Genomic DNA, 12671 nt, shown 5'->3' with positions numbered 1-12671 from the left:
TTTCAGCTTCATTCTGCATATACCAGGAATTGCTTGATATTCACGGAATCAAGTCTTGAGCCTATAAGGTCTTGGAAAGCACATGCAAAACCAACCCACGCAGCAGCTGGCCCAGTCCACAGCTGGGTCCTCAAGTGTCCTTTGCCATGTGGCCCGGGGGATGTAAACCTGCATTTTACTTTCAATCCTCCCGCTGCAAGCAAGGGACATACCAAGGTCTGTGTGACTCCAGCGAAAGACAAGCAGGAGCTGCACTGACTCAGAGAAGAGCTAAATATAGCTCACTGCCTAACTGGAGCTGTCAGGGAAGAGGAGAGATGAGATCACCAGCTTCTATATCTGGAATGAAGTGAGAGGCAGCCGAGCAAAGCACACAATGTCTCCACAAGCCCCCAGACACTTTGCAAAGGCAGTCGGCACAGGACATGGCCTACAGCCATCCTGACAAAAGGAATGGGAAGAGGGACAGGCCAACATCGCTGTCTGGAGCCCTGGAGCCAACAGAGCCTTTAAAACTTATGCGGGTCTTAGTGGGCATGTCTCTGGCTAAGCAGCTGTTTAGCTACTCTGGGCATAGTGTGTCAGGGGCAATGAGTCACCCCCATCATTCTGATAGCCTTCCTCCTTCTCATCACCCTCCCCTTCGTGCTATTGGAATAGCTGCAGCTGCAGCCTTCTTCTCTCTCCCTCCCCCCCCCCCCCGTGAGGATGCCACAGTCTGCTCAATTCCCCTAGCAGCACACAAAATTTATTCAGAATTATACCTGTATAATGCTGTATACCTGTATAATCCTTCAGTATACCCAAAGGAGCGTCTCCAGCCCCCATCGTTCTGCCCGGACACTGAGATCCAGTGTCAAGGGCCTTCTGGCGGTTCCCTCACTGTGAGAAGCCAAGGTACAGGGAACCAGGCAGAGGGCCTTCTCGGTAGTGGCGCCCACCTTGTGGCATGCCCTCCCATCAGATGTCAAAGAAATAAACAACTATCGGACTTTTAGAAGACATCTGAAGGCAGCCCTGTTTAGGGAAGCTTTTAATACTGGATGAATCATTGTATTTTAATATTCTTCTGGAAGCCGGCCAGAGTGGCTGGGGAAACCCAGCCAGATGGGCGGGGTATAAATAATATTATTATTATTATTATTATTATTATTATTATTATTATTATTATCATCATCATCATGCAGGGGAGGGGGGAAACTATCCACAGTGTGCCACCAGGAATGGGACAATCAGTGGCAACTATGATGCTGTGCTGGAGAAGTGGTGGGAGGTGGGGGTTAGTATTTTAAAGCAGATAAATTCCAGGTTAAGTTGAGTAGGGGGTCTGGGTGAGCTACTGGGCAGGGACCTCAAGTGCAAGAATAGAGCATATAGTGATACAGTCACAATGGATTTCCTACTTACAGATCAAAGACGAGGTAGTGGAAGCCTTCCTCAGATATGCTATCATGGAGGCGAACTGCAAAGGAACACAAAACGATACATTACATACCTCCTCTGCCTTAAAACATACATTGCGCAAAGTACATAAGGTCTCACGGGCACACAGCCCATGCATAGCAGCAAGGCAGCAGTGTGATGAGACCCAGGTAACAGGCCCTTCATCTGAACATAACATAACTGTGAGGATTATCTCAAAGCATTTAGATCACTTAGAATGCAAGATTTTCCTTTCCACAGGCTCCTTCCCCTATCCAGCATATTGCTGCCACACTTCCTTGACCTACCAAGTCCCCGGGAGCACAGATTTATAATACAGGGGGAGAGGGAGAAAATAGACTGGGATATAATAGTAGATTGATTTTCAGTAAATCAGCAAGGATTTCTGACTCCAAATTGTTTAACAATAGGAACAACAAAATCACACACACACTTAAGAGTTCAGACAACACTTGGATAATCAGAAACGGATATTTATGTGAAATGAAGGGCCGTGATCTGAGCTCATTTCTAGTACTCAAAACAAATTGCAATCTCCAATGCAATTCCTGATCTACAGTAGGCACTTGCCTGCCCATAAACCTGTTTCTGAGCCAAACTTCTGCAAACCAGCTGGGCAAAAATTAGGTAATAAGTTAAGAAGATAAGACAAGACTTCCTGGATTAGACTAAATACTCATCTAACCCAGTATTCTGCTTCCGGCAGTAGCCATCCAGATGGTTAGGAGGAGTTTCTAAGCGCAGCCCACTCTTTGTATCCAGTATACGGTCATCACTGCACCTGAACACTGGAAATTCCATTTTCAGTAGGAACATCATTATTTGTGTCTAAGAGCAGAAATACCAGGCTCTTGGGCCATGGGGCTTACAGTCTAAAATCGATTCAGGAAAACAACAGATCAGGGAGTGGGGGCTGAAGGGAGGAGTAGGGAGGAGTAGGCAGAGGGGAAATGCATGCTTATTTCAATTACATGTACTTTGGCTTGGTTACAATAAAGCAGCCTTCCCTATGGATGTTTTGGGCTACAACTACCATCAGCACTAGCCAGTGGGGCTAACGATCGAGGATTATGTAAGTTGTGGTTTAGAACATCTGGAGGCCCCCAGGTTGTGGAAGGCAGTATGGAAGAAGGGCTACAGAAATGAAGGGGCAGCAATTCCAGAGGGAACAGGAAAAGGGAAGGAGAGGTTGGGCTGGGGGGGGGGGCAAGAAATAGGAAGGAGGGAGAGGACAGGTGGCTGCCAGAATGCTTGCAATGGGTGTCTCAAGCACAATCAGGAGTTCAAGCTGTCAGTTATCTCCCTTGAGAGTCTGGTTGGCACGCCTGCTTGGTGGGAACAAACCCAACTCAATTAAAATTCATTTATCAAGAAAGCCACGTAAAAGGTGCATAAGGTTACAGGACAATCTAAAATTTGGAGACAGAAGTCCAAAATATTTTCTATGGAGACACACTAAAAGGTTTAGAAAACAGCTGGGTGCTTGTTTGTTTTCTAAACACAAGAAAACCATTCAACCATCTATGATGAAATTAAAATATGTCCAAGGTACTGAAGAATACATATTTTAGGGGTATAATAATGCCACTAAAACTTATGCCAGCTTAAAAATAAATAAATCTCTCGGTCATATGTTTATTTGAATATTTGAAGTAGAAAATATTGTAGAAGATCCACAAATCTCCCATAGTACTGAAACACCTCACTTGTGACAAAGTAGGCTTTGAGTCTCTAACCCTACATTTCTGCTCTGCAAACAAATAATAATAATAATCATAATAATCATAATCCATTATAAGCTAACGAAGTGGCTATGGTTGCATGTCATAGTCTGAAATGAGAAGCAGGCTGATACATACTGCTCATATTGGACCTGCGGCTGTTCTTCCCTTTAACAAGCTGAGAAGAGACAGAAAATGGTGCTGGCTTACAGGTGAATCAATGCTCATGGTTTGTTTCCCTCCATGCAAACTTTGAGATGAAAAAACCTTTACTTCCTCTAAAGGTTTGGAGACAAATTACAAGCACTGGTTCACATTTAACTATTGCTGTGGTCCCCGCCCCCCTTTCTGGTTCAGGAAAAAGAGGAGCAAAACACAATTTGAGCAACATGCACCAGCACGTCCACGATAACCCATAGTTCGTTTCTGGCGCAAGTTTCCTATAAGTGCCAACCATCACAAAAAGTAATTTCTGGCTGAACGTAGAGGGACACTTAATTTTTTCTTTAATAAACACACAGTACACCCAAATCTGCCACCCTGGGCTCCTTCAGGAGGAAGGGTGGTTTATAAATGGAATTATTATTATTGTCAGGGCCTAGGTTAAAAATGGAATGGTAGAGCAAACAAGCTCACATACTAACTAGTGGAATGAATAATAGCAATAGAGTAGTCTCCTCTACGACATAGATCTAGCTATCCACAATCCAGGTATGGAGCTGTTTCTTTTGGTCTCTACTAATGCTGCTTTATTTACTTATTCATTCATTCATTCATTCATTCAAACATTTAAAAAGACTTTACTATAGCAAGAGAACTGGTGTGAAAATAGTGGCACTGATGGATCTGAAACATTATTAGAGGAATTAGATGTTTTATGGCCCCTCTAGAACAGGGATCTGGGTACAGGGTTTCTATATATCTATATAATGGGACTGTCTTATTGCATATTTTAATTATGGATGTTTATGTTTTAATGGGATTGTTTTCACTGAGTGTGTGACTGAAAGAGGAAGACAGTTTGTGTGCCTGTGTGTCTGGTGAGTGTCTGCGGTGTACAAGAGAGTACACGTGTGCATATACAGGTGCCATCCCCACCCCTGGTATGTGGCCTTTGCAGAGATGGCAGAGAGAGAGAGAGAGAGAGAGAGAGAGAGAGAGAGAGAGAGATATGATAGATAGATAGATAGATAGATAGATAGATAGATAGATAGATAGACAGACAGACAGACAGACAGATAGATAGATAGATGATAGATAGATGATAGATAGATAGATAGATAGATAGATGATAGATAGATAGATAGATAGATAGATAGATAGATAGACAGACAGACAGACAGACAGACAGACAGATAGATGATAGATAGATAGATAGATAGATAGATGATAGATAGATAGATAGATAGATAGATAGATAGATAGATAGATGATAGATAGATGATAGATAGATAGATATAGATAGATAGATGATAGATAGATAGATAGATAGATAGATAGATAGATAGATGATAGATAGATAGATAGATGATAGATAGATAGATAGATAGATAGATAGATAGATAGATAGATAGATAGATGATAGATAGATAGATGATAGATAGATAGATAGATAGATAGATAGATAGATAGATAGATAGATGATAGATAGATGATAGATAGATAGATAGATAGATGATAGATAGATGATAGATAGATAGATAGATAGATAGATAGATAGATAGATAGATAGATAGATAGATAGATGATAGATAGATATAGATAGATAGATAGATAGATAGATAGATAGATAGATAGATAGATAGATAGATAGATAGATGATAGATAGATATAGATAGATGATAGATAGATGATATAGATATGTCTTAGTTTACAAAAATATGTGCATTGTCTCTTTTCAAGTTGCATTTTCTACAGATCAGGTTCATTTGTTGTGAGACATTAGTGTTGCATACACTGTTAGGTTAGGAAGAAAAGAGGGGGAAAGAGGGGAGGGGAGAATGGTGAGTGGGGTGGGGTCAGGTGGCAATGCTTCTATTCTTCTACTTAGTGTATGTATGGGGTTTTGAGTCAGCGTCACTTGTGTGAGTTCTCTTACTATTCGCTTGTTCTATTTTCTTGGTGGTGAGAGAGGTTGTGGGCGGCCTAGGGTGTGGTTGGTTGTCTTTGGTTGGCTGTAGTGAGATTTGTTTTTATGTGTGAGAGCGTGAGTGTGTGTGTGTGTGTGTTTGGATCAGGTTAGCCAGACTGATTCACATCAGCGGATTCTTGTTGTTGTCTTGTTGGGCTATGTACGTGGTAAAGGTGAGCCATACGAGGGTGAAGGTGTCTTCTTCTGTTTGTTGCCATGTCAGTTTCAGTTTATTGGTTAGTTTTTCTAATAAGGCTGTTTCCCGTACTATTTGATACCTTTGGTCCATGCTTACTCCTGACAGGTCTCTCCAGTGTCTGGCTATGATGCTTCTGGCTGCTGAGAGTAAGTGGGTTATGAGCTTTTTATGATGTGAGTGGGCATTATTATCTTGAAAGATGTTCAGTAGAGGAGTGGCTTATTTATGTTTGTGTCATTGGTGTTCATACTTGTAAACTGCTTAGAAGTCTCTATGCACTAAGAGGTATATAAATAAATACATTTATTGTCATCTTCTTCTTCCACCTGCTTTCTTCCACCTGCCTTGCCCCACTCTCTAGTCTACAGTGGTGCCTCACAAGACGAAAAGAATCCGTTCCGCGATTCTCTTCGTCTAGCGGTTTTTGCGTCTTGCGAAGCAAGCCCATTGACAGCTTAGCGGATTAGCGCTATTAGCGGTCTAGCGGCTTTTAGCGATCAGCTGTTAAGCGACTTATCAGCGGAACAGCTGATAAGCGGCTTAGCGGATTAGGAAAGGGGGGGAGCGGAAAAAACCTGCGGGAAAGCGCCTCCAAAATGGAAAACCCTTTCGTCTAGCGGGTTTTCCGTCTTGCGAGGCGTTCGTCTTGCGGGGCACCACTGTATGTTTCTCAGTTTGTATTGTATTATTTTATGCACTGTGGCTTGCAGTTGTTTTATTGATTGTAATTTTGAATTTTTTTATTGTAATTGTTAAGAGTGGGTTTCTGATTAATCTTTATATGCTGATATTATTATTCTATACCATTCTAATGATTATTGAATGTTAGCTTTAAAATAAGCAATCTACATCAAATAAAGTATGTTTTTTATCACATTTTTGTATTGCATTAGATTGTTATAAGGTGTAAGGTGTACATTCTTTGTTTCTTCAGCTTGTAAACCGCCTTGAGTATTATAAGATAGAAAGGCAGTATACAAATTAAAATTGATGATGATGATCATCATCATCATCTGCACTCCTTAGATGTTCAGCCCTGGGTATGTAGGTTAGATAGAAGGGGAGCCCCAGACGGATGAAATTGATGGACTATGCAGAACTGAATAAATTAACAGGAAGGATTCGAAACCTGCGGGACCAGAGATTCTTAGAAGGCTGGAGTGAATATACGAACTATTTGAAAAGCAATTGTAATGAACAGATTACACTAGTAGGACTGCAAGAAGTTTTGTAAGGAGGACTATCTGAAATATTTCAAGAAAGACTATGAGGAGAATTATTAGTTAATGATAATTAAGAGTGATAGAGAAATTAAGAAATGCAGAATAAGTGATAAAGAACAGAAAATCATCAGAGGTGTTGACGGAAGTCTAAAACATTGTATAAGATAAGATGATTATCTTATAACATATAACAATCAATGTTATATGATTGTTGGAAATATGTTTAAAAAAACTAATAAAAATGTGTGTGTGTGTGTGTGTGTGTGTGTGTGTGTGTATGTGTGTATATATATAAAAAGGTAAAGGTAAAGGTACCCCTGCCCGTACGGGCCAGTCTTGACAGACTCTGGGGTTGTGCGCCCATCTCACTCAAGAGGCCAGGGGCCAGCGCTTTCCGGAGACACCTCCGGGTCATGTGGCCAGCGTGACAAAGCTGCATCTGGCGAGCCAGAGCTGCACACGGAAACGCCGTTTACCTTCCCGCTGGTAAGCGGTCCCTATTTATCTACTTGCACCCAGAGGTGCTTTCGAACTGCTAGGTTGGCAGGCGCTGGGACCGAGCAGCGGGAGCGCACCCCACCGCGGGGATTCGAACTGCCAACCTTTTGATTGGCTTTAACCCACAGTGCCACCTGTGTCAGTGTGTGTGTGTGTGTGTATATATATATCCCCAGAAAACATTTCAGCACAGGGTCCCTTGTACAAGGAAATAGTCCCATTACACTTCCTTCCTTCATGTCGTGAAAACAGAAATGTCAGGCCCATTGAAATGGAGCATGAGATGCAGAACCAGGCCAAACGATTTTGCTGCCTAAAGGGAAAGAACAAAGGATGCCCCCCTCCCTCACTTAAGTTGCATTGCACCCAGGACTGACCAAGATATTTTGGCACCTGAGGCAGAAAGTCCAGCAAGTGTCTCTCCCTGGGAGTAAAAACATAATCATAGTAAATTAAATAGCTAAGATTTTACTGCCTTTTCATTATACCCCAAATCAGTTGCCTTAGGCCAGTGTTTCCCAACCTTGGGTCTCCAGCTGTTTTTGGACTACAACTCCCATCATCCCTTGCTAGCAAGACCAATGGTCAGGGATGATGGGAATTGTAGTCCAACAGCAGCTGGAGACACCAGGTTGGAAAACACTGCCTTAGGCAACTCTCTCACTCTGCTTACTGATGGGACTGACCCTGCATAGATGTGAAGCTCTCTTATGTCACTCAAAGAGAAAGCGGAGCAGGAAACATTGCATAAAATGAATGAAGCCCTTTTTCTTCTCAGAGTCGTGGGTATCTTTTCAGACTGAAGCGCTTTAATGTTAGATTGAACATTAAAGTGGAACTGGCATGAGAAAATGTGTGTGGTGCTAAATATCCTTTCCTCTCTCCTCAAAAGGTCAAGATCCAGCCCTCCTTAAGGGAAAGAAAATTCATGGGCTTTTGAGACCTGGTTCTTTTTCTGTGCTTCAAGACATGTTGTTCCTCACCGGAACGAGGCTAATTAAACAAAAAGGAGGGGGAGGAATCATTTGCAAATGAAATACCACGTCTCCAAAAGTTCTTTGCAGATGAGGAGAAAACGTCTAGCAAGACAAACAAATACAGGGCCAATGCTTATAAACAGGATTTGATTCTGCCAAAATATAACTACCACTCAGTCTCTGCATTGAAATTCATGCAGGATGATGCCTCAGTTCTGAGGGCCAGATCCCACAAAAGAACTGCACCAAGAGAACAAATCCAAGAGAGTGTAGAATATCTAGAGCACAGATTTAACACTTATTCAATAGTCATGCCTTTCCCACAGGGAATCCTGGGAAATGTGTGAGAAGGGCTAGGGACCTTGAACAGAGAGCACCCTCACCTAAGTACAATTTCCAGGTTACTTTGGAGGAAACAAATTTACAGATGTGTGTTTGTACTGCAGAGATGGCTGGAAGCCAGAAATTCCTAAGAGATGGTGTGAGCCTAATTCACACCACCGAAGGAAAACCTGAATGCAAAGCATTTAGGGAGAAAGAATGGCAATATTCTACAGAAAAGGGACATGGGTAGCACTGTGGGTTAAACCACAGAGTCTAGGACTTGCCGATCAGAAGGTCGGCGGTTCGAATCCCCGTGACAGGGTGAGCTCCCGCTGCTCGGTCCCTGCTCCTGCCAACCTAGCAGTTTGAAAGCACGTCAAAGTGCAAGTAGATAAATAGATACCGCTCCGGTGGGAAGGTAAATAGTGTTTCCGTGCGCTGCTCTGGTTCTCCAGAAGCGGCTTAGTCATGCTTGCCACATGACCCGAAAGCTGTACGCCGGCTCCCTCGGCCAATAAAGCGAGATGAGCGCTGCAACCCCAGAGTCGGCCACAACTGGACCTAATGGGTCCCTTTACCTTTTCTACAGAAAGAGCTCACTATTTGTGGCGTGCAACCTATATGAATGACAAACTCGTTCTCAGAGTGTCTGTCTTTCTGTAGCCAAAATGGCACCATCCACACACAAAAGCAAAGTATAGACAGGTGTGGGGAAAGGTTTGCAGAAGGAAAAGTAGCCTCTGGGAAAGGGATCTAGAAACAGCTCAGTGAGGGCTTGGCATACTCAGTAGCCACGGAAAGCTGACTTTGGTGGAGGGGAAGAGAAAAGGGCACAGTTGGTTAGCTGAAACCCTCAACAGAAGTCCACATTCCAACATTTTGTTACAGGTCCAATTGCTCTTTCATAAGTATCATACTAACTAACTCGGCAATAATATTCAGCAAACGTACTCAATAAGACAATATAGCATTAAGTCCACAGGACAGGAGAACATTATGTGCAGGAGATTGAATGCAGCATTCTACTTCCCTCCCTGAAATGTCTTCACTTTGTTTTTAGTGCAAGCAAACTGGAGGTTAAAAAAGCACTCCCTAGGATCAAACAAAAACAGCTGGTTTGCCTAGCTGCATGAATGTGTCATCATGTTAAAGAAAAAGTAGGGAGTTAAGCCACATGGACACAGTGTTTGCTTTAACCTCTTGGGGTGGGGCAAACAAAACACTAAGCATTGCCCCACTGACGCTCAGCACTACCAATCAACACAAAATGTAAGGCGCATACTTTTGTATTATACTGTAGATGAAGATTCTGGCTCCTGTTCTGAGTCACTGAATGACTGTAAGTGATCAAGGAAGAGTTGTCACCTCTCCTAGCAACTGTTTGCACCTTCTTATGGAAGCCTGCCTCGGGGATGCGGGTGGCGCTGTGGGTAAAAGCCTCAGCGCCTAGGGCTTGCCGATCGAAAGGTCGGCGGTTCGAATCCCCGTGGCGGGGTGCGCTCCCGTTGTTTGGTCCCAGCGCCTGCCAACCTAGCAGTTCAAAAGCACCTCCGGGTGCAAGTAGATAAATAGGGACCGCTTACTGGCGGGAAGGTAAACGGCGTTTCCGTGTGCTGCGCTGGCTCGCCAGATGCAGCTTTGTCACGCTGGCCTCGTGACCCGGAAAGTGTCTCCGGACAGCGCTGGCCCCTGGCCTCTTAAGTGAGATGGGCGCACAACCCTAGAGTCTGTCAAGACTGGTCCGTACAGGCAGGGGTACCTTTACCTTTTTATGGAAGCCTGCCTCACTTTACCACAGGGCTTCAAATAATTAGCTGGTGATATATGCCTAATAGCTTCCTTAAATCTTTTAGAACAATCCCATAGTGAAGGCACCAGATCCCCGCATCATGCACAGAAAACAGATGTCTCCGTATGGACACATGCATCTTCCTTTCGCAAACTCCCCGCTGCGCAAAGCCCATATAGATCCTGCACACCTCACCAAGACTTCCACGCCGTGGCATCTGCTCCAGTTCCATTATATAACAAACTGGTTTTTCGTTTTTCTTTTGCACTTGTGTCTGTCTCTAAACCTACCTAGAAGGTGCCCATGACGACATTGTTTCCATAGAAACTAATGTACTTCAAAGGGAGAAAAACAGAGGCCTAAAAAAAGGACCAAAAAAAAAAAGGGGGATTCAAACAAAATGACTGGAATAAACAGACTGCACACTGGAGAGGGTGAGAGGGGTGTCATAGTCTTAATTAGCCAGTTGTTTGAGAAGGAAAGACCTGCCCAAAATGTGGGCTTGCAAGATTACCTAGGGGTGCATTGAAACCAGCAGGGTTGGGGGGGTGGGATTGAGCAATCAGTTGTGCAACAAGAATGTTTAGTCCACAACCCATACCAACTGTCTCAATTCCCCACCCCACCCCACTTTTCCTCTAAAGAGCTCAGGTTGGTGTATGTAGATGTGATTACTCCATGTTTACCCTCCTAACAACCTTGTGGAGTAGGCTAAGCTGAGAAAAAGAGGCTCAACCACAATTTGACCCTGACTTGATATTATGGTTTATTAACTCACTGTGGTTTGTATACACCATCAGTAGCTTTGCAAGGTTTCTGCAGCCAAGTCAAAATTCCTCACAGGGCAAATAATAATAATGCAAAACTATCCATGTTTTGTGAATAAAATAGAGTAGGGATGAGGAACCTGTTGCCCTCCAAATGCCGCTGGATTTAAACTCCAATCATCCCTGACCATTGACAATACTGGCTGGGGCTTATGGGACACTTGTTTCCATGCCTGAAATAAAGCAAGCAATGTAGGTGGAAAAGCATATTTTTGAATTACATCAGTGCAGAGTACAGGGGCAAGGAAAAGGCAGTATCCTATTGGTGGGGGTATAACTTTTGGGCTTGGCAGCCATATCCTCCACTTACTCAAAAAACTAGTTGTTGAGTAAAGATTTATCCCAGTCACAGGATCTGGATGTTCTAACTGCTGAATTTGGATTTTGCAAATGTAGATTGCTAGAATTTGGAGCATTGGAAGTGATGGTAGTTTGGAAAGGATTGGATATGCATTGTCTGCAATGAGAGAAACATGCACTGATCTGCTGAAACAGATTCTGGACAACTGCCTTCTCAAATTATATATATATAATATCAGCTTCTAAGAGTGAACAAATGTTCCCCTATCTTTCCAATCACTGAAGGAGCGCTCCCACCCACAGTCCTCCCAGGAAGAACACAAAACAGGCAAGTATTGTCAACCCTGGCAAACTCTTCTTCTAAAGTGAGAAACTTTCCCCCCCTCTACTTATCCCCTCCAAGACAGATACTTACCGATGTTGGAATGCTTCAGGAGACGGCAAATTCGAGCTTCTCGCTCCAACTTCTGATGATCTGAAGAAAAATAAAGAGCAAACACTCTTTAGCATGCCATCCAAATTAGCTTATTCTGAGAGTCTGCCCCTTAGTACTTGGTTCTGGCCAGCATCTCAAATGCAGAGGCTAGCATTTCCCTGATATTAGACCCAATCTACACATTACAGATAGTAGAATTCTACTTCACACTGAAGATGGGGGCCATGTTTTTTAATGCCCCCCACTAATTAAACACACACACAATTCCTTTCAGGTTAAAAAGAAACATGCCAAAAATAAACATTCTAGCCAGTGGCGTAGCATGGGTTGCCAACAAGACGGGTATTCTGCCCCTCTTTGTCGAAAAAACCTCCAAACACACAAATGCATACTTCATGCATCTCTCCATACAGGGGCTGGGGTTATTAAGAGAGCCAGGCTCTCTTAAGGGGACACACAAAGTTCCAGTCATGGTGCTTCTCTGACAAAAAGTGCCAAGGGCCTTTTTCTAGTTGCGGTGCTGGGAGGTGGCTGGATGGTGTGGGGAGAGGAGGGTTTCGGAGTAAGTGGCAACCCACCTCCACAAGAGGGTGCGAGAAGAGAAGAGGAAGTAAAAGGGGGGGGGTTCCTTTCACAAAGATTGTTTCAGAGTTCACTCATCCTATCTAACTTGAACCAAACACGTATGTGACATGTTGTTAAAACATTACAGTATTTGATAAATTAGCCATCTCTTTAAAAGAATACAATTCTACAGCTAATACAAATACATTCCAGATACCATCAGCTTCTATCATGTTGTC

The 12671-nt window shown here is 43.2% G+C and overlaps 1 protein-coding gene across 14 annotated transcripts in view; it reads right to left on the bottom strand.

The window, feature by feature from the left end:
• CAMK2B (calcium/calmodulin dependent protein kinase II beta) overlaps positions 1–12671 on the bottom strand; it is a 203663-nt gene that overhangs the window by 94659 nt on the left and 96333 nt on the right. For all 14 annotated transcript variants that reach the window (XM_083713534.1, XM_083713545.1, XM_083713544.1 and 11 more), the window contains exons 3-4: positions 11848–11907; positions 1408–1462 (exon numbers count right to left, since the gene is read on the bottom strand). In XM_083713534.1, coding sequence (XP_083569660.1) covers positions 1408–1462; positions 11848–11907 — 115 coding nt within the window. The remainder of the gene's footprint in view (positions 1–1407; positions 1463–11847; positions 11908–12671) is intronic.

Source organism: Podarcis gaigeae, assembly GCF_964106915.1.
Source record: "Podarcis gaigeae genome assembly, chromosome: 15".
Classification (NCBI taxonomy): domain Eukaryota; kingdom Metazoa; phylum Chordata; class Lepidosauria; order Squamata; family Lacertidae; genus Podarcis; species Podarcis gaigeae.
This window is presented reverse-complemented; position numbering and strand designations above follow the sequence as displayed.